At 42.1% G+C, this 25,453-nt stretch overlaps 4 protein-coding genes across 4 annotated transcripts; 1 reads left to right on the forward strand and 3 right to left on the reverse strand.

Annotated features, from left to right (window-relative positions):
• Window positions 1–10: 10 nt before the first annotated feature.
• grem1a (gremlin 1a, DAN family BMP antagonist) lies at window positions 11–1,479 on the reverse strand. Its single transcript, XM_070925456.1, has 2 exons — window positions 1,394–1,479; window positions 11–1,196 (listed from the first exon to the last, which is right to left on the reverse strand). The coding sequence occupies exon 2, from the start codon at window positions 1,186–1,188 to the stop codon at window positions 646–648; it is 543 nt and encodes a 180-aa protein (XP_070781557.1). The 5' UTR covers window positions 1,189–1,196; window positions 1,394–1,479; the 3' UTR covers window positions 11–645.
• A 1,014-nt stretch (window positions 1,480–2,493) lies between these two features.
• On the reverse strand, window positions 2,494–5,088 carry scg5 (secretogranin V). The gene is made up of 5 exons (XM_070926189.1): window positions 4,863–5,088; window positions 3,903–4,052; window positions 3,648–3,760; window positions 2,952–3,005; window positions 2,494–2,735 (listed from the first exon to the last, which is right to left on the reverse strand). The coding sequence occupies exons 1-5, from the start codon at window positions 5,086–5,088 to the stop codon at window positions 2,607–2,609; spliced, it is 672 nt and encodes a 223-aa protein (XP_070782290.1). The 3' UTR covers window positions 2,494–2,606.
• A 4,889-nt stretch (window positions 5,089–9,977) lies between these two features.
• Window positions 9,978–14,199, reverse strand: actc1a (actin alpha cardiac muscle 1a). The gene is made up of 8 exons (XM_070925401.1): window positions 14,173–14,199; window positions 12,354–12,507; window positions 12,113–12,241; window positions 11,824–12,019; window positions 11,556–11,717; window positions 10,910–11,101; window positions 10,357–10,538; window positions 9,978–10,225 (listed from the first exon to the last, which is right to left on the reverse strand). Exons 2-8 carry the CDS (start codon window positions 12,480–12,482, stop codon window positions 10,082–10,084), a joined length of 1,134 nt encoding a protein of 377 aa, XP_070781502.1. The 5' UTR covers window positions 12,483–12,507; window positions 14,173–14,199; the 3' UTR covers window positions 9,978–10,081.
• A 5,058-nt stretch (window positions 14,200–19,257) lies between these two features.
• LOC139302282 (adenylate kinase 7-like) lies at window positions 19,258–24,611 on the forward strand. The gene is made up of 18 exons (XM_070925936.1): window positions 19,258–19,341; window positions 19,433–19,588; window positions 19,750–19,864; window positions 19,986–20,080; window positions 20,166–20,276; window positions 20,427–20,510; window positions 20,602–20,690; window positions 20,781–20,871; window positions 21,106–21,183; window positions 21,754–21,903; window positions 22,212–22,340; window positions 22,550–22,655; window positions 23,106–23,234; window positions 23,321–23,386; window positions 23,546–23,713; window positions 23,982–24,199; window positions 24,319–24,477; window positions 24,576–24,611. The coding sequence occupies exons 1-18, from the start codon at window positions 19,258–19,260 to the stop codon at window positions 24,609–24,611; spliced, it is 2,064 nt and encodes a 687-aa protein (XP_070782037.1).
• The last annotated feature ends 842 nt before the right edge of the window (window positions 24,612–25,453 follow it).

Consider the following 25,453-nt stretch of genomic DNA (forward strand, 5'->3'; position numbering starts at 1 on the left):
CATCAGAAAGTAGCTTGGAAACCGTTTTATTTACAAGCAACTTCACAATACATGAATACACATATCAGCCATAACATGAAGTGGCATAGAGCAGTGCAGGTGGTAAAAAGAAAATCCCACACAGTGGAAACAATACAACCATCCCAGTCCCTTGAAGATGTGTCTGATAAGTGTCCATTAGCCTGCATGCCTGCAACAAATACAACATTATAAATTGTTGCAAACCATCCCGACTTAAGCTTAAACACAAGGTCATCATCACTTAACTAAACCATAAACTTTGGCCGTCCCTGCATCTGAAACCTCCTGACTGATAAATCCTCCAGATCTGTTGACACAAACACAAAAAAAACTGACTTTGTGGAAGCAAAGATATTTTGGACAATGTGATAAATTATTAAATGCAGGTCAAACTGTCATCATAGAGGGAACATGGCACCAGAATCACCCACTTAAGTATGTTGTATATCAGATAAATTAGTGGTATACTGCTGACTCTCTTCTCTCCTTTGCGATGACAGAGCGGGCTCAGGTAAGTTCCTCACCTTCCTGTTCCAACTTTGTTCTCATGTGTCAAAATACACTTTCCGGGTTTTTTTTTTTATTTTCACAAAGCTGCACTTTCCTCCAGTGGAAGACCCGGGTCTAATCCGTGTCTATTGTTGTGCAGCGGCACTGCTTTACGCGCTGGACCCGTTTCTTCCTGGTGCTGGGCGTCTGACCCGGGCAGAAGAGGGTGTACGTGACGGTGCTGAAGGTTTTGGGTTTGCAGGCAGAGCAGGACTGGAAGACGTCTCCCTCTTGGTAATTGTGCCTCGGGATGTAGAAGGAGTTGCACTGTCCGTAACAGAACCGGTTAATGATGGTGCGGCTCAGGCAGCCCTCCTCGTGGAGGGTCTGCTTCAGCGGCTGCGTCTTGCACCAGTCCAGCCGCAGGTACCGACGCTCCGTGACGTGAAGCGCCTCCTGACTGGACTCCAGCACCTCGTCGGTCGAGGTTACAGGCCCCGCGCCGCGGGAAATTAGTCCAGTGATGGCGGGTTGTTGGCATCTGTCCGAGTCGTTTGGGTTGTATTTGTTTGGGTGTGGGAAAGCGCCTTGAAAGGTGGCAGCATGTGCAGTCCTCAGCGGGCTGAGCAGCAGCGCCAACACTGCTGCTGCAGAGACCAGCACCGCCGGCGTCCTCATCTCTGAAGCTGAAGGGAGAGAAACACCACAGTCAGACATTGATGGAGCTCATTTGACGCAGTTTGTGTCATGGTTTTTACGCGCAGCTTTTACGCGCGCATTACGCACCAAACAAGAAGTACACGTGAAGTTTTGTTTTTTTTTCCAAAGACATTTAAGAGTTTCGTTTTAACAAAGAAAGTCAGCAGCTATGAAGTTGAGGTACCTGTTGTTTACTGAAGCTCCTCACAAGAAAGCCAGTCAGACAGTTCACAGCATGTGTTTCTCCTGCGGCTCCTGCGTCCTCTGTAGTGGCTTCATGAAGGACACACTGAGGGGGTTTCGGAACTGTCTTGAGCTTTAGAGCTTCAGCAGAACACGCCCCCCCCCTCCCCCCCACACACACGCACACGCACTTTATCTGTCTGAAAAGGGAAAATCCAAAATCCAGCTCCAAACTTTGTCAATGCAGAGAAATCGTTTATTTGACTTTACAGAAGAAAAACATTAAACGACCCATAAGAAGACACCAAGATGAACTATACTTGCCATGCTACAGTGACGTAGTTCACAGTCATCCCTTACATGACAAAGCAAAGCTACAACTATTTATAATTCACTTCTAAGAGCATGATCTGTGCTGAATCTTTGCTTGAAGACACAGAGGTGAGTAACTGGTTATATCAAGACATACAAAAACGTCAAGAGTGTGAGCAAACTGATCTCTGTACAGTCATGAGTGCAGACCACTTTCTCATTCAACATTCCTTTCAGACCGATACATCTTTATACAACTTCCTATTATAATACAGTTGCAGAGATACTGTACACTGCCGGTCGAGTTTTGAACACGTTGTATTTGAGCATTTTGGGTTTAACAGTTGAATCTTCTATATGCTGAAACGTTTATAAATACGTGAACTGAGAATCACTTCTTTTTTCTTGAATATTCTAACCTACTCTATAATGGATGTTTGGCTCACTTCTGAAGTTAACACTGTTCTGCACAGTAGAGTGTAAGCCTATATATATATATATATATATATAAGATATAATATAGACAATCTTTCCAAACTTGAGCTTCAGAAATAACAAGTAATGTGCAATTTTGTGTTGAGATTGTGATTGTGACGCTTTATGAAAAGACGGGAGCACTGTAAAGGTCATATATGAATAAATATAAAGGTCAAGTACGCCCATATGTTAAAAAGTAAGAGCACCAGTCGTAAGACGGTAAGATGTCGTGCCTACTTAACAGGATCTGGGGTAATTCATCTGTTTGCAATACAATAAATAATTTCAAATTGCTTATCTTTCCTCTAATTTCTTACTTTACAGGTTTTGCACTTGAGTCACAATTCCACCACTGCTGGTCAACCAAAATGCTTAAATATGTAGTGTTGAAACCACTTTAATATTACAGTGAGTGTTGCGGGAGTTCAGGTTGTGGATTTGCTGGCAGCAGAGACGGTCGGTGCCTCTTCCTCCTCTTCCTCAGAGAAGTGAGGAACAGATTTTTTGGCGACCACGTTTTCCAACCTCTGGCCCATTAAATACGGGTTGACACTCTGCAGGGAGGCAGACGAAGATGTTACTATACATACTGTAAACGTGTTCATAAAGACTTTGGATTCTTAGCTTGTTCGGAGAATATCAGTCCACATCTAAAGCCGTGAGTTTAAGAGTACCTCGCTCCCTTCAGGGGTACATTTCAGTGCTGGTGATGTGGTTTCTCAGATATCATGCTACAAAGGAAGAGGAAAAAGAACCAACAAACACTATACCCTTTTTCTTCTTTTTGGGCCTCCCTTCAGTTTTTGGTACAAAAGCTCCTTGTTCTGAAAGGGAACGCAGAAAAAAACAGTTTTCAGACATAAAATAATGTATCTGTTGTTTTCCAGCCAGGCCCTTTGTTCTTAAATTACAGTCAACTAATTGCCTGAACACTCAAAGCGGTGATTTCTTCAGGCCAGACCAACCAAGATACACGTTTTGTTTGATCTTTTAAATGGCAGAAGCCTTGTCTTCATTTGGTTTTTGTGCAGTCGCCAGCAGGAGTAGACCTGGAGAAACCAAAGCTGTGCGGCTGCTTGTTCCAAACATCCAGAGAGGAAAAGGCAAGAGAGAATTTCTCTTTTGACACGAGAATACATTCTTATCATACAGCCACGCCTCGATGCCTCATGCTGGCACTTCCTTCTGTCTAATTTCTTTACGACTTAGCTTGAGAAGGTTCCACTCTTTGATGACATCTAGCTGTTATTTATATCCAGTTAGACCCAGATAATGAATCATTTAAACAGTTGTTGGTTAAATGTGAGGATCTGCTGCCTTTCTCTGTTTTACATCATTGTAATTTGAATATCTTTGGGTTTGCGAGAGCTATTTGAAGCTGTGAAGAACCAGTAAGGAGCATTTCTCACCGTTTGATTGATCTGTGCTAAAGATAATGATTAGTCACAGTGCTGCTCTGTACTCACCCACTTCGCCAGGGCCGGGTAGTCGTGCTCTGGGTCAAACAGGTGCTGGTGTTTTTGAAACTCTCTGCTGAACTCGGCTGTGTCTGGAGCATTTTCCAAACAGCCGTCGGCTGCTGCGGATGTGACGGACAGAGAAGAAGAAGAAGAAGAAGAGAACGCATCACTTTAACTGTTCATGGCAGCCTTGATAGCAACATCTGCCCTGATTTATCATACCGAGACGTTTAATAAATAGCTCAGAACAAGCGGTTCTACCTGTCTTTCCCAGGGGACAGGGGTTTGGAGGGTCTGGGTATCCGTGGTCATCGCTGAAGTCTTTGGGAACATTGTCGCCTGTCAGCTCGGCCACGATGTTAGGGATGTTGCCGAAGGGGCCGAGGTGCTGCAGCCCCTCGTGAGCACCACCTTGTGGAGAAAAACGAGCACTACAATCACCACAACAGCACCACCAGCTAGAAAACATGTACTACAGATGTATTACAATATACTCCATGTGACAACAGCATTAGTTCTCAAATGTTTAAGTTTCTATTAGTTGTTTCACAGTATCTCTTTCTGCATGCAACCCCTGACAAATGGCAAATAATGATACCACTGGCATGCAGTATTTGAATGGGCCTAAATAAATGAAATCAAGAGAACTGGTGTAGGCTACGAGGGCGAGCGCTAAAATGATTAGTTGATTAATAGATGGAAATTTAATCTGCAACCAATTTGATAGTCAATTCATTGTTTCAGTCATTTTTCAAGCAAAAATGCCAAAGAAATCTCTGGTTTCAGCTCCTCAAACTTGAGGATTAGATTGTGTTTCTTTGGCAGATACTAATATGAGCTAATAAAGAAAATAGTTTTGTTTTTTTCAAAATAAAAAAGAAAGTGAGCAAAGTACAGAATTAAGACTGTGGGACAAACAGAGAGAATATATCACTGGGTTTAAGGGTAGAAAACAACTGGGTCACCGGTCAAACCATAATGGGTTGTTATTTATCTCCCTATATATTAGGCTGCTGTTTGGGTCGTTTGTTCAGAATGAGAGAGAAAAGGAGAAGAAGTGGATAACACAGACAGGAAATAATACAGAAAGATGACAAACAGAACATATGATGTGTATTAAAAGAAATATACAGTTTGATCAGCTTTACTGTCTAATTGTTGGTTTCACCTGGTTCGTCTCTTCTTCGCACGTAAAAGACTCGTAGAAACACACCAACGTACCCTGTATGCTCTGAGGCCCCACGATGTTGGTGGCCTGGTGTGCGGGATACTCCACCCTGGGCCGAGCGATGCCCAGCTGCTCCATGACGCCGTGCAGGAGCCGCTGGATGTCGGCCTCGGACACCTGGTCCGCCGTGCGGGGGCTGCGGGCCGCGGCCCTGCCGAGCTGCAGGCACAGGATGAGGCCGAGCACCGATAACCGCACCGCCGAGCCCATTTCTGTCATCTGCGGGGGGGGGGGGCACAACAAATGTGACTTAATAGAAACATTAAGAAACACAAAGCCTTGCTGTAAACAGAGCCGTGGAGGCCGATGTAAATAGTCTATAAATAGCCAACATGTCTATGAAGCAGAACAAACGCCGCCATTTGTGATACATCTGTGTTTAATCACATTTATTTTCATGACGTGTGGTTTTATTTCCAGAAAACAGCACAAATGACACAAAAAGAGGACATTTTGGTGCGTTCTCTTCTTACCGTGTCCGCGCTGATGGAGGGACCTGCCTACTGCGCGAGACCTCTGTCAAACTGGCCACAATAAACATTTCCGCTTTTCCAAAATAAAAGCTTGCTTCACAAACAAGATGGAAAAGAGATTTCAAAGTCTGTTTCTCGCCAGCTTTCGCAGTTTCGCCGAGATTCGTCGCCGATGCAGCGTACATTTGGATTTTAACGCTTTAATGCTGCTCTGAAATAACTGGCGTAGACGTTTAACTTCCCTCCGTTCATTTCCTCTTCCCTTTATTTTGAAGGGAAAGCACTTGTCATCATAGCTGTCCATTACGCAACCTTGCAGGTGGATGCGATCCGCCTCACTTCACGGTTCAGATGCAGTTGCTAAGACACCAAAAATCCTCCCTTCTCATTGGCTGTTACATTGCGCCAATTATTTGTACAGTGTCCACAGACAGCACGACACTGAGGAAAACCACAGGCGTCAGGGGAGTCTCTGCTTCCCTCACAGACCACATATATACCATCAAAACAGTCATTTTAAATCCATTTCTGAGAAGAATATCCATCTTCATCTTCTATGTATGACACGTGCAGGTAAATGACACACTTGAGAAAAAAGAAATTGAAAAAAAAACCCCAAAACATTTATTCACTTGATATAAAAGTATGGAGAAACTTAATTCACCCAACAGTCTTGTTGTGAAATAAATAGTCAAATACATAAATTCATTAAAATGTAGAATGTTAAAACGTAACTTAAGTGATCTGATTTAAGACACTAATCCGCTTTAAATATAAATATAAACTGGTCTGTCCATCATAACCTAAAATGCTGCAAGAATGTTCATATTTAACACATTATATTGAAGTGCGTCTTCTCCAAGTTGTGAGCTGCAGTTTCCCGACACCAGTGAGCCTCGGAGAGCTGCCTGGATCTGGTCCTCTGGTGGACCTCGAGAAATGACCCAAACGCAGATCTCTGAATACAAAACAAAACAAAACAAAACAAAACAAAAAAAAGGGACACAAACCAAATAACACACACCAGATTATGTTGTAGTTTTTAAAATACGAAGACAGTGACAAACTGTCAACCCCACTGCATAGTTTTATAATTCCTACTTGTTCAGTTCAATAATTGATGATTTCTTGCCTGCGTCCAAAACTGAAACATGTACAATATTATTCAAGAATGCACAAAAAGAACATAACCATACCCTCCTCTGCTCTCTCTGCAATTAGTTCGCACAGGAAAATGCCAGAAATCACACACTCAAAAGTCTTAAATCTCCCATTTCCTGCTACCTTTTTAGCCTCTCTTGCAGGGTCTTGCATGCCTCTTTGGGGGGACTGTCCAACCAAGCCGTTGCAGGTGTGAAACTTTGGTCTGTAAACAATTTGAATATCTTTACATTCTGTATAAAATGGAAAATTCACATCCATCACAACCTGTTTCTTTTCTTCGTACTGTGATTTTACCTGCACACGGCACACAGGTCCTAAACAGCATGACATTAGGGAAAGTCTCCAGACCGAGGCTTCTCCTGAGCGTTTTTCTGTCTCCTGAGGTGGACTCTTGCTTCTGCTCAGAGACTGCAGGCCTGACCTTTGACCTCCCATGAATCCACGGCACCGTCTTCACAGACTGCATTACTTGAGAAAATGAAATTAAAGAGCACACAGGAGGCTTTCAGTTGAGAAAAAAATGACACAGTTCAATTTCTCTAATGGCTGATATGTTTTACCTTTGAAACTGTGTCTTTTTTTGTGTCCTCTCTTCACGTCTTTCAGAAGATGGAAATTCATCAGAAACTCCATACTGTCCATCACAGCTTTAGGAATCACACCTAGCAGATATGGTGAACATCTGAACAACGCAGATATCCAGTCCGTACAAATACCCTTCATTAGAATTATAGTATCAAGACAAGATGATCCGTTTATTACCGAATAAGTGAGGATTTTCAATGAAGGTGCGCAGGACAAGAACTCTGAGTTCAAGTCGGCCTTCAGACATCTCGGCCTTGTTGGGAGGCGGCAAAAGACACGGAGCGAAGACTGTCGCGAGGTTGGAGCTGGTCATCAAGTTTTCAGTGCATCTGACAGCAGCACATAGAAGAAAAACACATGAAATGAACTCATTAGTATTTTGTCATCATGTCACTTAAGAATGTGTGGAATCCTGTCTGAAGAACATCCAGTCATTTTAACTCACACTATAAAAAAGGAAAAAAGAACGAAAGGAAATAATCCATAATTGTAAGACAATACTTATACTGCCAGTGGTTCCTAAACAGTCAGGACCACCCCAACCAAAAATCTATGTTACACCAAACTATGTTCAATTTTTTTCCCAAATGTTAGCTTTTTTCAAGTGAAAATACTTTATTATACCTCTGAAAAACAAAGTGAAACAATCTGTTTATTCAGTAATATGTTGGTTGAACTGCTCATAACTACACCCATAATCTGGATTACAGGGGTTACAAGTAGGCGCATGTTTGGCAACCACAGGTGTAGACATACAGTACTAATACAAGTCATCCAAGGTAGTTATACTGTAGGTAACTGTAGCCCCCAGAGTATAAACGCCATGATCAAGAATGAATGAATAAAGAAAGGAGTCACTGCCTAATGCTTTCCTTCTTTATCAGACATACAGAGAGCTTGCTGCCACGACTCAACAGGTAAAACAGGCATGATGTGGTACACTTTTTACTTAACCAATAAGATCACCTAAACTGTAGCATTTTGGAGAAGTGCTGATTGTGTTGATGATTAAACATGTCATCTTAAAATGAACAAGTTATATGATGAGTCATGAACACAGTTCATTGACACTCTGTCAGTGGTAAAATAATAATAAACAGTGAAGTTTTTCTATGTCGATCAGTGAGGGTGTTGTATGTTGCAAAGTGTAGTATTCTCTCAAACCTCTGGGACACTTTGGAGAGGAAGTCGAACAGGTAGTGCAGACAGGAGGAGTTTCTGGCAGGGAGCAAACAGGACAGCAGCTGGAGGGCTGAAGTCCTGTCCTGCGGGTCGGGCAGCGCCTGGGCTTTGAGCAGAGCTGCATGGAGCTCAGAGGGAAACAAAGGCTCCGGCAGCTCCCTGCAGAACTGCTTGATGAGAGTCGCCACGTCGTAAGGGAGGGCTGCGGGTAGACACCCCTCTCCACGATTCAGCTTGGCCTGGAACAGACACAGGAAGTGCAAAATGTTTGTCTTGGCAGAATAAAGTCACTAATACTATAGTTTGCATACAGCATCACGCAACCTGTTTATTCACATGGGACAAAGCTGAGAGATTTGCTCAAACCACCAGATGGCGGCGCCATTGCTCCTGCAGAAATTATATTAATAAAATCTACAAAAAAAAGGTCAAAGTCTTACCCTGAGGGTCTTGATGCGAGGAAGAGAGCCTGGTTTTCTGAACAGGCCTACAGTTCCAGCGCGCTCCAGGAGGAATGAACAAGCATCCACCAAAAAGCTGAGATATGTTCAAAGAAAAGGATTAGTTTCTGACATGCTGTAATATCATAAATGTCCCAATCCTGCGACTCCCACTCACCAGGGCACCAGTCCGAACTCAGGAATGTATCGCCTGGGTAAATTTTCCAGAGGAACACCAAAGATCTTTGAGCCACCGATGCACAGTCTCTCCTTCTTCTTCTCAAAGCTCCTCACAGCGATCCCATAAATAACTTGAAGGTGGAACCGAATCACATTTCTGTCTGTAACCTTCATGATTTAAATGTGACCGAGAGACTTTGACTGTGACACCACAAATGTCTGTTACTAACTTAGTAAAATCACTGGAGGGTGAAGGAGGCCGGCTTTATCATGCTCATCCACATCACCTGTGGCTCAGGTGACAAGGGAGGAAAAGTGCTGCGTTCAGGTCCCATGGGGAAGGTGGTAGATATGAGCTTTCACCTTGAGCTTTCAGGTTGTGATGGACAGAGGTGGAAAATAACTAAGTACATTTTTGTACAAAGTACAAATTTGAGGTACTTGTACTTTACTTGAGTGTTTCCATTTTATGCAACTTGATAGTTTAAGTAATAATACTCACATACTAAGGTTTTGAATGAAGGACTTTTACTTGTAGTGGAGTATTTTCACAGTGTGGTATTAGTGTTTTTACTTAAGTAAAGGATCTGAATACATGCAGTATTTGGGAATGATATAATAAAAGATAAAATAAGATAAAATAATCTCAGTCTCATCAGGAAAGTAAATTGTTCAGCTGTGAAACACTTTTGAGTAGACTTTTGTGGAAAAACTTATAAAGAGCTTGAGATTTTATGCCCACACTGAGAAAAGGAAACGTCTTAAAGTGTCAAAACTCCAGCGACACTTTAAGTATTAAGAACAACTCTATGTGTGTGTGTTAAGCCTCTTAAATAAAGGAAATTATTGATCTCTATTGAAAGAGGAAATTACTGTATTTCTCATTTATAGCTTTGTTAAATCAGAAGATGTTTTAAAATCTAAATCAAGGTGACTTGAGGGTTCCAATTCACACAATTTAATGTTAATACAAATGTTGCTGCCTTTGGCCCTTTATGTATGATGTATGATCGCTGCTGTACATTGAGACTCCAACACTCCAGGCTGTTACTGTTAAAAGCAACTATATTTATTACAACGGTACATGTATATACAGCAAAAGGCACAGTAGAAATACAGATGTGGAAGGAGAGCTGGTGCAGTTGGTGTGGGAGTGTGGGTTTTTTTTTTCCGGTGCTGGTTGGAGATTTAGAAGCACTTCCTGTGGACGATGGAGGGGCCAGCCTCATCGTATTCCTGCTTGCTGATCCACATCTGCTGGAAGGTGGACAGGGAGGCCAGGATGGAGCCACCGATCCAGACGGAGTATTTCCTCTCAGGGGGAGCGATGATCTGCAGGGAGGGGAGAGAAGGAGCAGAGGTACCGGTTGGTACGAGAACGTTTTTTTTTTGTTTTTTTTACAACATATTGGACTTCCTGTCAGCTGGATTTAACCAGTTAGTGCTGGTCGATAAGGGCTCACCTTGATCTTCATGGTGCTGGGGGCCAGAGCGGTGATCTCCTTCTGCATACGGTCAGCAATACCAGGGTACATGGTGGTACCACCGGACAGCACATTGTTGGCGTACAGGTCCTTACGGATATCAATGTCGCACTTCATGATGCTGTTGTATGCAGTCTCATGGATACCAGCAGACTCCATACCTGGACAGGTGAGAGGAGAAAGGTGAGTACGGCTGACCGTAAATGCTAATACGGAAACAATTTACTTTGAAACTTTATTTTGTATAGCACCTTTAAAAGAAAACAAATTGCTTTACAGTAAAACAAGGAATAAAAAAGTTAATAAAAAAAAACAAACATCAGTTAAGAGAAAGCCATAAACGGTCAAGCATTTATAAGCAGTATAATGTAAAATTAACATGTACTAAATGCTACATGATGAGTCCTAATTGAGTCTTCCCCTTTTGGCCACTAGGCGGCGCTACACGTGAAACCGGATCACACATAAATAAGCCTTGCAGAGTGCGCGGCGTCCGCAGCTGCTGGCTGTTGGCTCAGCTGTCACGGCTCACCGATGAAGGAGGGCTGGAACAGAGTCTCGGGGCAGCGGAAACGCTCGTTGCCGATGGTGATGACCTGACCGTCGGGCAGCTCGTAGCTCTTCTCCAGGGAGGAGGAGGAGGCGGCGGTGGCCATCTCGTTCTCGAAGTCCAGAGCAACGTAGCACAGCTTCTCCTTGATGTCACGCACGATCTCACGCTCAGCTGGAGGGAGGAGAGGTCACAGTTCAGTCGACCCGTCTCACAAAACTTTTGATTGATACAAAATCTACAAACAGATTCATGTGTTCCTCTCTGGAGCCAGGAGTTAAAAAAAAACTGGAAGTCAATGAGGTTCAGCACTTTATCAGCTGTCTTTTCCTTTTTCAAGTGAGGCTGTGTTATTTCTGAAAGATTCACTTAAATGCACCCTTTTCCAAATGGGGTTTTGCTGCTATGCCATACTGGTGGCAAATGGTAGCTTATTTTAAAATAAAAAATAACTAATTATCTCTATTATGAATGAAAAGTTCAAGGAATAAAACACCTTTGCTCAACTTAGCTTACAGCTAAACACAGTCTGGAGTTAAAGTGAGACTTGTTGCCAGAGAAAACAACAAAAACCTCTATTAATCTTATCATTTATCCAAGTGTTGCTTCCTGCTAGTTGCCTTCTTACCAGTGGTGACAAAAGAGTAGCCACGCTCAGTCAGGATCTTCATCAGGTAGTCAGTCAGGTCGCGACCGGCCAGATCCAGACGCATGATGGCGTGGGGCAGGGCGTAACCCTCATAGATGGGCACATTGTGGGTCACACCATCACCAGAGTCCAGCACAATACCTGTCCAGAAAAAGCAGCAGTTTGTCAGAAGACAACGCGCATAAAGTGCACTTCTTCATCAGCCTGTTACACAATCAAGGAGTTGAAGTCCTCGGTAGAGACTCACCGGTGGTACGGCCAGAGGCGTACAGGGACAGCACAGCCTGAATGGCCACATACATGGCAGGGACGTTGAAGGTCTCAAACATGATCTGGGTCATCTTTTCTCTGTTGGCCTTGGGGTTGAGGGGGGCCTCAGTGAGCAGGGTGGGGTGCTCCTCTGGGGCCACACGGAGCTCATTGTAGAAGGTGTGGTGCCAGATCTGTGAAACAGAAAGAGGGAGGAACTCAATTTCAATAAAGTAGACGCGAAAAGATTCAGAATGAGGCTTTTCTTTAATGTCCCGAAATCTCACCTTCTCCATGTCGTCCCAGTTGGTGATGATGCCGTGCTCGATGGGGTACTTCAGAGTCAGGATACCCCTCTTGCTCTGGGCCTCGTCTCCCACATAGCTGTCCTTCTGACCCATACCCACCATCACGCCCTGAGAACGAAGCAAGCACATCTCAGAATCTCAGGAACAAGACAGACAGCCAACGATAAAAGCCACAAAACCTGAATCTTTCGGAGACTCGTGGCCCTCTCAGTATTCCTACCTGGTGACGGGGGCGTCCAACAATGGATGGGAAGACAGCACGGGGAGCGTCATCACCGGCAAACCCAGCCTTGACCAGGCCAGAGCCGTTGTCGCACACGAGGGCGGTGGTCTCGTCGTCGTCACACATGTTTGGTCTTTTCTTGGCTGGCCTTCTATGCGAGGCAGAGGATGGAAACATCAGTTAGTTTGTATGTTTACACCAAAACATTATTCGCTCTCCTCAAAGTTTATAACAGAGTTTCAGTTGTAAAATTGACCTACCACATTCAACCTATCGTGTTTAAATGTGTAATATTTCCAATTAATGTCTAAGCGGAAGATCATTACACATGAAAAAAACAAAACCATGTAATTCTGAGAAACAATGTCGCACCATGTTCAGTATGAAGACACCTCTGAGTGCTCTAATCTCCTCTCTGAGTCTCACAGCTGCCTGAAAAGCCAAAACAGGACATGTCTCGACCCCCCACACACACACACTCACAGGTCTATTTTCAGCCTCGGGACACTCCACTTTCTAGCCCCCACAACCCTCCCCTCTGTATCTCATCGTTTAAGCCAGAGCCAGTTAACAGCTGAGGCGGTGTGTCTCTTGACAAGTGGCAGCGGAGGCCTGGGTCTCTCCTCAGCTGTCGCCACATAGTGGACTCCTCTTGTTTTGAGCCAGACCATGTGCTGTGATTCCTGCCAGGATCTCTGGCCACAGGCTGCATCCCAAGTGGCAGCATCCCCTCCTTCACACAGGCTTCAAATCAACATCTGTAGGTTAGATTCGAATGGCTGCTGTAGCATTCTGTGTAAAGTTTTCATGGAAATCAGCTCCAGTACTGCAGTCGATACACACGAAGCAGTAAAATGGTACTTAGGCAAGGCATTTGTTTTTCAGACCGCTTCATCAAAATGAGCTACCTGACGAAAATACCTGGAAAATCAGACATGTGTCCCTTCTGTCCACTCTTAACATCCCTCAGACTGACTCTGATATATTGTAAATAAATGCCATTCATTGCAGATATGAGTTGTTTCTCCTCTGACCAGAGCTGAAGGACAAGACTCTCTTCATCAAACTCTTAGTTTGTGAGCATGTACATTTACATTCTGGATTCTCCATGGTGTTCCACTCTGCATTTAAAAAGCAATCTGCTACTTGATTATTTAACCAGGAAAGCTTCGATGAGATTAAAAATCTCGTTATGAAGAGTGTAGGAGGAGAAGATAGGCAGACTTTGATTATTGTGGGTTTCAGTGGAGAGATTTTAGCTTCCCACAACGTTATAAATGCCACTTCAGTGGGTTTTCATCCCAGCTATGAGAATATTCTGTGTAACATGCTGAGTTGTTTGGTTCTTTTTGGTATTCAAACAGTCAAACTTAATGTTATATCTAACCTAAACATAAATCAGTGTCGGTCAAACTTAATACGTTTTCTCCGGTTGTATCTAAGCTGAGTTCGAGCTTCATGCCTGCCACGCCACAGCAAGCATCCCACCCCTGCATCCTACACCTCAGAGTGGTTCCTAGTCTGCAGAATCTGGCTGACCTTTCTATATTTTACAACACTCTCTGAACTGCTTGAAACCCCCGATTTTCTTTCAACTTCTTCCCCCTCTCTTATGCTCAGCTCTCGTCCTTACCCCAACAACACATCATCAACTCTGATCACAGAAACAGAAACAACTTCAAACTGTAAAAAAAAGAAATATCCTTCTTGTGGCAGTAAAATGTCCTACAGCAGCAGCATCTACTCATCCTCCCTGATCCCTACGGTCCAAAACCAACCAACAGCTGAAATGCAAGAAGACTGCAAAAGGACTCACCAAGTTGTAACCACAAGACTGGAGTTTCCACCGGGACAAAGGGCGACGGTGCGAGGGGGTCCTTAAATATGTCCCAGCGTCCTGAGGCTGGGGGCCGGTGGGCAGGCTCAGGAGTTCACACAAGCCCAAATTAAGTGCTGCTTGGCAAAATGGTTCAGTAAAGTGGATCCTGTGTCAGGGACGCCACCGAACTGGAGAGATGTTGCCTTGGAGACAAAAAGGCAATGGACAGAAGTGGGGAGTAGTTTAATGAAGACTTTTGCCTGGATGGATGGTTATGTGATGAAGTACTGAAACGTTGGAATGGAGAGTTTTTCCAGTTTGATAGGAATTTCAGTGTGATTAAGGAGCTCTAAGATATCCTCCAAAAGACAAATATATATGGTTTGAACATGAGGATACTGTCTTCATTGTATTTTAGGTCTCAAATTATTTTTTTTAAAAACATCTCATGCCCTTTAAATCAACATATGCCCTTTATATCCGATGTGACAGAGGGATTGGGACATTCAGAAAACCTGCTTGAGTATTGACCTTGATAAATTCAGATTGCTGCCTCATACATAGCAGCATCTTTCTCCCACTCATACTTTGTGGAGCTGCCCTTCAGGTCCATGAGGATGTGTTAATATGACTAACCTCAAGCAGGGCACTGGGGTGGGTGGGTGATTGGAGGGTGTGATGGTAATCCGAGATCTTGTCTGAGCAATCTGGTTTAAGGAGCTGTCTAAGGGGACCGGCCTGTGACAGTTTGCCAGTGTCGTGGCATATGTAAGGAGGGGGGGGGGGGGGCAAAAACATGCCAGGCAGCTGAGAGGCAATATTGTAAGAGGAAAGGGGGGGTGGGAGCCACGGGCCCAGACCTCCAGCAGATGACAGATCCCTGGGACGGCCTGTGCAGGGAGCGACGAGCGGGGGATCTGATCTCTGATTGGCTCCAGTGTCTCCTTTTAGGGAAATAGAGTGTAACAGGTGCCAGAGGCTGCATATTGCCACAGACTCAGGCTCCTTATTCGTCACCTCCTACAGACCCCACAGTGCCTGCGTCCCCATGCTGGAGCCCTATCAGGCCACTGTGAGTGCAGTAAGAATGTAAATACCCCCCCACGCCGTCAACACTGTGAAATATTCCATTTGTAGCCATGTGCCGTAATGTACCTCGCAGAGAGACGCTACTAACCTACTTGTCTATTTCTATTCCAAGCTTTTACATAACAGACACCTGAGTTATTTTCACTTCGTGTATCTCTGCCAACCGATTCATAACGTTTCAGGCAAATCAACACGGTGTGCAAAGAGTTTTGTGTCTTGTTTACTTTCTCATAAGATGAAGAAAAGCAGCAAATCCTGAACAATCGAGAAGCTGGAGATAGAGATTGTCTTGAAAAATGACTGAAATGATCAGCAAAATAGTAGCAGTTTTCTGTTGATCAACTAATCAATTAATCAGCAAACCGTTTCAGCTCGACGGTGATCTCAGTCACTCATTTGGTTGTTTGTCATATAAAGTACAATCACAGTGAAATGCAATCCCGCCAGTTCCTTCAATTTGAGCATTAAAAAGAGTTTAAAAAGTATATAAATATAACATACGACAATATGAAACATAAGTCGTAACATGATTGTAAGTTTAGGTAACTTAAACTTAGATTTGCACATTATTTGCATACATGAAGCTTTGTGTACTTTACTACATGTAGATAATGTCAGGTCATATCTGAACTCTGAAGTTCTTCTGGCCAAAGCGAAGCTTGTAGATAATCTTTATTTACAGCAGCAGTGGAGATAGTGAGTGAACTCAGTCCTTCAGGAGTCTTTTGCCTTCTGATGGCCTGCAACATCTGTTAGTGGTGGAAGAAGCATTCAGATCATTTACTGCAGAAAAAGTAGCAATACCACACTATAAAAACACTTCATTACAAGTGAAAGTCCTGCATTCAAATATTTACTCAAGTACAAATGTATTATCAGCAAAGATCAACTTCAGGGATCAAAAGAAAAGGTACTTGGCTGCTGTCAGTGTTATATTATCATATTAGTGGATCCTTAATTATTATTAATACATGTTACATTAAGCAGTACTTTAATGTTATAGCTGGTTGTGGTGGAGCTAATTGTAACTGCTTCATAAACTGTTGGGAAGAATGCATTATGTTTTATGAACTGATCATATGTTTTGTTTGTAAAATCTCAATCTGAAGGGTAACCTGTAACTATAGCTGTTAAATGAGTACAATATCTCCCTTTAGAGTGGAGTGGAGTGGAAATATATGAACCTCAAGTAAAGCACAAGTACCTCAAAAGTGTACAAGTACAGTACTTGAGTAAAAGTTACATTCCACCACTGACAACAGTCAAGTTTCTGAAGACTTCGAATCCCAAATCGACCATAAATAATGATCACAATATAATTTTCTTCATGAATAAAACAAAAATGACAACAAAGAAAACAGAACTACACACAGAGATACACCAGCTCCGTGTCATTAAAAGCTTGATTGAATGATTCTGAATGAGTTGATAGCATTTACACCAACCAAACATGTAAAATTGAACTAACTAGAATCTCTGTTGTTCAGTTAGGGGAACAACTGCTGCACATCGTTGAGCAAAAAGTAGGAGGCCGAGACACCACGTTAGTTTTTGGATGAAACCGGCGCTGTGTTTTGTCAACAGCTCCCTTCAAGTCAACGAAGCACTTTCTGGCAGAGCCCGGTCTTTATCACCAGGTCTTTATCAGGATAAAGCAGATTGGTCTTAAATGGGTCATGGTTTTGAGGGACATTCATCCTTATAAGGGCATGTAGGAAGCACACGGTTTGTCTGTCTGGACAGCTGCCCCCCTCTGCACTTCACCCCCCCACCTCCTCACACACACACACACACACACACACACACACATGCACACACTTCAGCAGCTGTTGGCAACAATTGGTTTTAACAGACAGTCCTGCTCAGACAGTGTTTTGTTTACCATCGACAATATTATGTTACAGGACATATTTGTGCATAAATGGCAAAAGAAAGAGCACAAGAAAATGAAGCCGGTGTGTTTTGTTGGTATATTATTTTTGGAATAATATCTGTCACTGAAAGATTCTTGAATCCATCTTACAACAAATATGTGTGATTAGTAATTAAATCAACCTAATTACTTTATGATGACTATACTTTCAAACAGTATAGGAGGCCAGTGTGTTACATTTTTCAGACTATAAAATAAATAGATGTTTTACTTTAATTTTCTACAAACAGGAGTATTTCAAGTTGTGCAAAAATGTGTTTTTGAATGTGCTTTTTAATACGTTCGGGTAACCACTTGTGTGATACCAGTAGCCTGAGTCCAGATGATCCCAATCACCAAAACTTCGTCACTGCAAAGGAGTAAATTTCGCCACCGACAATGAGAACGCAGCGCTGTCCTTGGCACCAACAGCCGTTATCGCAATGTGCCACATGCCTGCAGTAAACAGCTGACGGCTCGGCAGTGTTTGACAAATTGTATGCTGGTTGACATGTTAATCAGAGCAATCACATCAGGAGCTATTGTGCGACTGTAAATCATTATATACTGTACATGAGGCTGAGAAAGAGGTGTGAGATATGTGACAGCAGAAACATTCAGTTTTATGACAAGTCCAAATCTTGTCATCATCTACAAATATTCTTCCCAGAACATGACAGAAGCTGGCTTTTTGAGACCAATAACAATGTTGATATTTGAGAGATACATTCATTTTGTAAAATCTGCACTAACAGGGGGAAGTGGAAACAAGACAACATTGACATATCATCACCTTTTAAGTTGAACTTATTAGCAAACTTATTTACAGTCTTATCATTCATTTACATTCAAAATCTCCATGTATTCCCTGACTACTCAGGGAAACTGATCAAATTCCTAAACTTCCCTTGTTTGGAACACACCTCTCGCATGCCATGATATTTCAGGAATTACAGGACTTCACAGTAAAAGTAATCAATGGCTGACTGGAGTATGTTGATTGAAAATAAAACAACTGATTAATTTAAATTTAGAGGTTTAGTATACATGGCAAGAAACAACCCATCATCCATGAAGCAGGTCCCTTCAGTATCACTGTGCTTTGAATACATGACAGGGTGTGTTGAGACCTGTGTACAGCAGACACCATCGAGCGCTGCCAGCAGTTTCTCAGATAGTGTCAGCTCTATAAATATATGGGGTGCTTTGAAAGTTTCCATGTCAGCGCTCCATTGTCCTGCACCATGAGGTAATCTACAGGCCCACAGGTGTGTGTGGTTTGTGTGCATATGTGTGTTATGTGTGTGGGGAGCTGCATGGGCATAATTTGAGTTGCAAGAGATAATGAAGTAATAACCACAGAATATGATGAATCTTAACTCTTCAACAGTCCAGTCTGGAAATAAAAGTGCAGTATAAGTATATGTTATAGCTTAACTACACATCAAAATGTCTTCAATTCCTATTGGGATTAGTGAAGCACTTGGCCAACTAATAAATAAATAAAGTTAACTTAAGTCATTAAGGTGGATGAACGTGAAATAGGTACAGCAAATTACATAATAAGCATCATATTCCTAATAGGAAGGCTTATTCCAGTATGTTTAGAGTCAATATGTTTAAATTTGACTACTTTTAAACCAACCAAATAATAAATAAATAAAGACATCAGCATTTCACCTCCTACGTTGCATCTTGACAGTGTGGTGAAGGCTTTGAAACACCACCTCGCCCACAATGTGCGACAACGACACATTCAGAAAGCCTAACTGAACAGAGGCCACGGCCATGTTTGTTACTCGTTACAGCAGTGGATTGGTTACGTGAAGTTACGCGCAACGTGTCAACCCTACGCATTCTCAGCGAAGCATTTCATTGGCTAAGCCATAGCAACTGAGACTGAGAGTGAGTCCCTAGCAACGAACAATAAAGGAACTGTTTCTTTTGGGTCAACAACACAACACGACTCAAGTTATTCTCACAAATGTAAGTGTAAGACTGCAAGCTGATAGGAGCTTCAGCACACTTAGTAACGTTGGTCATTAAGAACTACAAAAAGCTAAAATCCTCGCCTTTTTAAAATGGGTGAAAAAAAGCAGCAAACTCGTCCTAAACGTATTTTTATCAACGACGTCGACAGGTATTCCTCCAAACACATCGCTCAGGTAACGTTAGCTGAATAAGTACGCCAGCTCAATGTCACATTGTTGTTGTAAAATGGCTAGTTTACAGTTTTCATTTTTCTGACCTGCGCAGTTTTTAGCAACATGCGTAGCCGGAGAGAGCTCAGGTGAAGCCGAAGCAGAAGAGACGCTGGCCTCCCCTCGAGGTGAACCTGCTTTCCAGATAGTGGGGAGTGTGTCTCCCTCCAGCAGAGCCGAAAGAGAAGGCCTCTTACTTGAACAGTACGCGGTGAGTCAGGCTTTAAAGAAGGAGGGACGTTGTCATTCTTTCCTTTGAATGATAACGTCACATTGCTTCCAGGCTTTACTGACAGATACATACAGGTAGTGGTGGAAAGTAACTAAGCACATCTAACGTTAGCACTGTGTGCACATAATATCTTTTGGTAGTCACCAACTCGACATGAGCTTCTTGAGCGCCTGTTGGAGTGTGATGTCGTGGTGTACAACATCTCAGAAAGCGCCACACAGCAGCAGGTTGAGGAAGCGACATGGGCGCTCACAGGTGAGGGAGTAAGTAGGCTGAAGTAGACATTGTTCTCTTGCCGTTATCCACAATAACCTACAAATGTAGACCTATTGCATTTTCATCCTTGCACTTTTTTTTCTCTTTCTTTTACAAACAGCCCTTCACGCCGACATGGAGAACTTCAAGTCTCGCAAAATGTTCATCTTAGTCTCAACCGTGATGACCTGGGCCATGACCAAGCCAAAGAATCCGGTGGGCCTGCAGGAAAATGAAGGCCAACTGTTGACTTGTCCTGTGCATAAAACACAACAAACGTGATTATAATTTCTCTCTCCAGGGTGAAGCAGATGTTCTGCTAACAGAGGAGGAGTTCAGGAGAAGAAGGCCGCATCCCAATTTCAGAAACCATAATAATCTGGAGAAGCTTGTGCTCAAACTGGCTAGAGGTGTAAGTACATTATGTCATGGCATCTCATTTTTTTTTTTTTTGCGCAGTCCCGACTTCATCTTCACCAATATAGAAGCTTTTAAAGAGACATATCAGCGGGAAAAATGCCTGTAAACCGTATTGATTTTGTTGGTTTTTCCCATCTTACAGAAAAAGTCCAAGCTTACTGGCTATGTTGTAACTTGTGGTCTTCAGTACGGAAAGGGAGAGAACCTCTTTCACTACTTTTTCAAGGTAGATATTAATATGATGATAACTCAGTATACTGCATGTATGTGTATATACTGCACGCCTAATTTGCAATATAATCTCTTTTTAAAAACAGATGTCTTGGTTGATGCAGTTCCCAAAAGTTCCTCTATTTGGTCAGGGCACAAATTACATCCCCATGATTCACGTCTATGACCTTGGAGGGTGAATTTAATTTACTGTACCACTAGAAATATACAGTATTTTGTTTTTTTGAGATAATTATTGCAGGTCTGAACTGTGTTCTTTTTTCAGAGTGATCCAAAACATCATTGAACTCAAGCCAAAGTCAAAGTTCATTCTCGCTGTTGATGACTCCAAGAGCACTTTAGAGGATATTGTAAAGGTAGCCTTGTTAATGCAGCAATACATTAAAGAAAATGGACAATTTGTTGTAAAGCACTATTGTAGGATGTTCTGGTGGTGAACTTTTGCATGTTGTCTTTCTCTCTCTGCATGTGTTTCACTCTCTGTTGTGAACGTTCAACTGTGAACTGCAAACACAAAATGACCAAAAAGGGAAAAAAGTTGCAAAAAAGACGAAAAAATGATTCTTATTCTCTGACTCTTAAACCTCCAGATGATAAGTGACACACTCGGCCCAGGAAAACTTAACAAAGTACCAGAGCAGGAAGCCATCACCATGAAGGCTTTTAAGGTACAGTAAGTCATTTTTTTCTTCTTTTTAAATAAGTAAGAATCTAGTCTGGATTTCTGCTTAATATGCATATTCAAGTTTTTCTCCATTCATTAATTTTCTATTTCCAATTAAATATAGAGCTGCTGCTCCATGTAAAGTCAATGTAAAGTTACTAATAGAATATACTTTTATTATCAGTTGTAAATGGAGGATTATGCGTTATCCCTTGAAAATGTCTTCTACCTGACACAATTAAAGCAGGGCTAGATTGTTTGTATCTAGGGTGACACCGCTGGCTCAAGACTCACAGTTTTTCTCTGTGGCTTTGAGTGAGAGTTTGTCATGGCCACAAATATACATTCTAAAACTGGGTAAAGAAACAACACACACATGAATTCATATCTGAGTTGTTTCTGGCTTTAGTGGCTCTGGACGCAGAATCAGAGAAACCACCTGATGTAGCCTGCAGTTGTAATGAAAGTGTTCTCTGCCCTCTACAGCACATCTTTGTACCAATTAATATTTAATATGAAACATGCTGTGTTGATAACCATTGCAGTTTTCTCTCTGTTGTGTCTCTCATTTCAGCCAGAGGAACTGGAGTACCTAAGTATCAACCTCCGCCTGGACGCTTTTATCATAAAAGACTCCTTCACTCTCTGCTGGACGTCTGAAGCTGGGATGGTTGAAAACATGGAGAGCATTGTGGAAGAGTACAAAGACACCAGGCAGCTACTTGTGAGTGCTCAAGTGCTTCAAATAAAGGAATTTTACAAAACATAATTTTGACACCCAGTTGGTACTAGATACATACAAGGCTTAAAGGCAGCCACTGATACATTGAAAACCTTGTTCAGCAGCTCTGAAAAGACTTCTGATTGTTTTGTTATATACAGATATTCAGAGAATTTCTGTTACTCTGGTCTACAGTATGTCAGTAGAGTCATCCACAACAATATGATATAACCTTAATGGGGTATTAGGGGTGTAAAACCTATTTTGACACCAGCTACCATTGTTTCCCTTTTTTTCATTGATTTCCTCAGCCAATCAGAATCTGCCTGGTTGGACCTCCAGCTGTGGGTAAAACCACCGTTGCAGAGAAGCTCTGCAGTCATTACCAAATACACCACATCAAGATCAAAGAGGTCATTGAGGAGAAGATCACACAACTGGTTGGTGGAAGCAAAGTCTTGCATTTGTTTACCTTGCTCTCACTGCTGTCATGTAACTGAAGGAAATATTCTGCCCACTTGTGGAGGTTCTTCTTCAAGAGATGTAATGAAGATGTTGCTTACAATGTGAGACTCCTACAGGGCGACAATGATGCACCATATATGCATACCCATTGTTCATTTTTCACGTTTATTTCCATATGCTACAGAAGGAGATAGTGAACGACGCCGACTCTGAATATGTCGGTGAAGAAGTTGCAGCTGCTGCACAGAAACAACTGGAACATTTGAACAAAAGCATGGAAATGAATGCAGGTTAGTAATAGAACCACAGCCCTACATCAGGACTACCATCCTCTCAGGATCAGAAAACTATAAAGTAGACATCTTGTGGTTTATAAACATTATTTTAAAAGTTGCGGTTTGGATGTTGTACTACAGGATTACTTCAAACTTGTCCTAAAAGTGTTGATCACAGTGCCATGAGACGATACTATACTGTACTATACTGTGTGAAGGAGACAACCAGAAACAGGTCTGATGTTTAGTCAGACAGAAAAGAGTATGTTAACTAACGCCTTAAATACATTCTGAAAGTTAAGTTAAGTTTTCATTTAACCTATTCTGTTGCAGGAAAGTAATTGTATTGTCTACAAAACAATCTGGGGGTTGTGCTCATTTTGCTGAGACCTTTGTATTTGGTTCATCTGTGGTTGGATTGTTGATGGGTTGTTGTATTCCTCACTGACTGTGTTGGTCCATTAGGTCGACTGGCTGACCATCTAGTTTTTGACATTTTGCAAGAAAAGCTGAATTCAAAGCCATGTAGGAACCAAGGATTTGTTCTCGATGGCTTCCCTAAGACTTATGAGCAAGCAAAGGTGATTTTCTGTGGTAAGTTTCAGCCTTTCATTTAATTACTGCATAATGTTTATTAATATTGATGACACTAATGTGGGTGGGGTGTCTTTGTCATTCAGATGGGGACACAGAGAACCAGGATTTGATGTCCAAAACACCCGTGTGCAACAAGAAGATCACTCCAGGTTGTTGATGTACTTCTTACTTTAATACTTTAAGGTTTAACACAGCTTGTTTAATTCGTACAGCACAGCAGGCTTTATGTGTAAAATAACCACCTAAACTCTCTACGTCTTCATTCTGGCTCAAGCACTTTCTTATTCTACTTGTTTTATGTTTTGCAGAGCATGTTTTTGCCCTGAATGCGACAGATGACTTTCTGACAAAGCGAGCACAGCGCTACACCCAGGAGGAATTTGTCCCTCGCCTGACGAGATACAGACAGCTCAGTACTGCTGAGGAAACCCTGCTGGACTACTTTGATGAGCTGGAGATTTACCCAGAACATATTGGTACTGTCCTTAAAGACACACAATTCATATTAGGCCACAAACAAGAAACAGAGATCCCACTGTTTTCAGTTGTTATGCTAAACTAACCTGCATTTTTACCGTACAGACATGCGATTGGTGTCGATTTTCTCATCTAACTCTTCGAAAGAAAGTGATTAAGCAAATTTCACAAACTGTCAAGCTGTTCCTTTAATGAAGAGGATAAACATGTCACAGTGTTTCTTTACAGTAAGTATGACTTTACTAAATAAGACATGTTCCTCTCCAGAGGTCACCACAGGTGATTCAGAGTACACAGATGTTATGAAGAAGATCACTGAAATGGTAGGCATTCCCAAGAACTATGGCCTGAGTCCGGAGGAGCAGGAGGAAGAGGACAGGAAGAAAGAAGAGGAGAGGAAGCAGAAACTGGCCGCAGAGGCTGCTGAGAAGAAACGCAGGAATGAAGCTGCACTGGCTGAGATGGCTGCTCAGTACGCGGAGTGGGTAAGCTGAGAGAGGTTACCTTCCTGCATTTGGGTTAAGCATAGTTTGTCAAACTAGCTTTACTGTCTATAGAACATAATGACTTTTAATTACAGACAATTACTTATTTTATTTATTAGCAGAAGAATTTGTCCGAGGTGAAGAGACAGGAGCGCGAGCTGCTGGAAACGTCCTCTCTTCCTCTGAGGAACTATCTGATGAAGTATGTGATGCCCTCGCTCACTGCGGCCATGTTAGAGTGCAGCAAGATCAAACCAGAGGACCCCGTCGACTTTCTGGTATTTACACAGTAGACTTTCTATACTGATCATAAGAGCCTTTGTTAAATATCAGTGAACTGATCCAGCAGTTGATATTTTCTGTCTTGTTTTTGCAGGCTGAACATCTACTAAAGAACAACCAACAAGAATAACAATCAGTCTAATGTGTAATTATTATCATTTATAAGCCCCTGATAAGAGCAACTTTTAGATTGGTGAGTCACTGCTAGTCAAATCCTTAATAGATGCTCACTTTTAATAAACGATCAATTCTACATGTTAGAAAAGTTATTAATAAAGGGTCATGAATTGAAGCCTTCAGCAAAAGTCACTTTTAATCAAACATAGATGTTAATTGGTAATTGATAACGGGTTTTTACAATAATCCATCCACTGCACTAGTAAATGTTAATGAATAGTTAATCAATGGGTTCTTGTCCAGATTCCCTGCAGCCCTTTTCAGAAGGTCAGAGGTCAAATGCTCCATTGGAAGATCTACTTGGTGATCTAAAAGAGCTAAAAAAAGACAGCGCATTTATAAAGAGTGACATATTGGAAATCAGACATATGTCAAGCGAGCAGGAGTGCAAGAATCTTAACCACTCACCAAAGTGGAAACAAAGCAAAGTAAAGCCCAGTAAAATGGCTGCATAATGCTCATTATCACAGAAAAAATACAATGTCATTATCTAATATAACAAACTACATTTAAAGTATATTAAAGTGCTTAAAGTGTGCTTTAACACACAAAAACACATAGGAAGTACCAAAAAATACATTGCAGGTATATTGTGATATCTTACAAACATACTTTTATAACACAGTTCAAATGCTAAAAACTACACTTTCAATATGAAAAATACACACATTTTTCTCTTTGTGTAGGACTTGTGTGCTCAGAGTTTGTTCGAGATGTTTATGGTTTCAGCCAGGTTTCCATTCATTACAGATCTGTCCTCTTCAGAGTCTCCATCTGGTCTGTGACTCAGCTCCC

This window comes from Enoplosus armatus, chromosome 19 (assembly GCF_043641665.1).
Source record: "Enoplosus armatus isolate fEnoArm2 chromosome 19, fEnoArm2.hap1, whole genome shotgun sequence".
Classification (NCBI taxonomy): Eukaryota; Metazoa; Chordata; class Actinopteri; order Centrarchiformes; family Enoplosidae; genus Enoplosus; species Enoplosus armatus.

What these genes read in the sequence shown, in the direction of transcription:
- scg5 (XM_070926189.1), bottom strand. Translation starts at nt 5,088, where the DNA reads ATGACAGAAATGGGCTCGGCGGTGCGGTTATCGGTGCTCGGCCTCATC. An exon ending in GGGGCCTCAGAGCATACAGG is followed by an intron (nt 4,053 to 4,862) that starts GTACGTTGGTGT and finishes TTTCTCCACAAG; the next exon opens with GTGGTGCTCACGAGGGGCTG. An exon ending in ACCCGGCCCTGGCGAAGTGG is followed by an intron (nt 3,006 to 3,647) that starts GTGAGTACAGAG and finishes GTTCCCTTTCAG; the next exon opens with AACAAGGAGCTTTTGTACCA.
- LOC139302282 (XM_070925936.1), top strand. Translation starts at nt 19,258, where the DNA reads ATGGGTGAAAAAAAGCAGCAAACTCGTCCTAAACGTATTTTTATCAAC. An exon ending in AGGAGAAGATCACACAACTG is followed by an intron (nt 22,341 to 22,549) that starts GTTGGTGGAAGC and finishes CATATGCTACAG; the next exon opens with AAGGAGATAGTGAACGACGC. An exon ending in CAACAAGAAGATCACTCCAG is followed by an intron (nt 23,387 to 23,545) that starts GTTGTTGATGTA and finishes TATGTTTTGCAG; the next exon opens with AGCATGTTTTTGCCCTGAAT.
- actc1a (XM_070925401.1), bottom strand. Translation starts at nt 12,482, where the DNA reads ATGTGTGACGACGACGAGACCACCGCCCTCGTGTGCGACAACGGCTCT. An exon ending in ACTGGGACGACATGGAGAAG is followed by an intron (nt 12,020 to 12,112) that starts GTGAGATTTCGG and finishes TCTGTTTCACAG; the next exon opens with ATCTGGCACCACACCTTCTA. An exon ending in GTTCCAGCCCTCCTTCATCG is followed by an intron (nt 10,539 to 10,909) that starts GTGAGCCGTGAC and finishes TCACCTGTCCAG; the next exon opens with GTATGGAGTCTGCTGGTATC.
- grem1a (XM_070925456.1), bottom strand. Translation starts at nt 1,188, where the DNA reads ATGAGGACGCCGGCGGTGCTGGTCTCTGCAGCAGCAGTGTTGGCGCTG.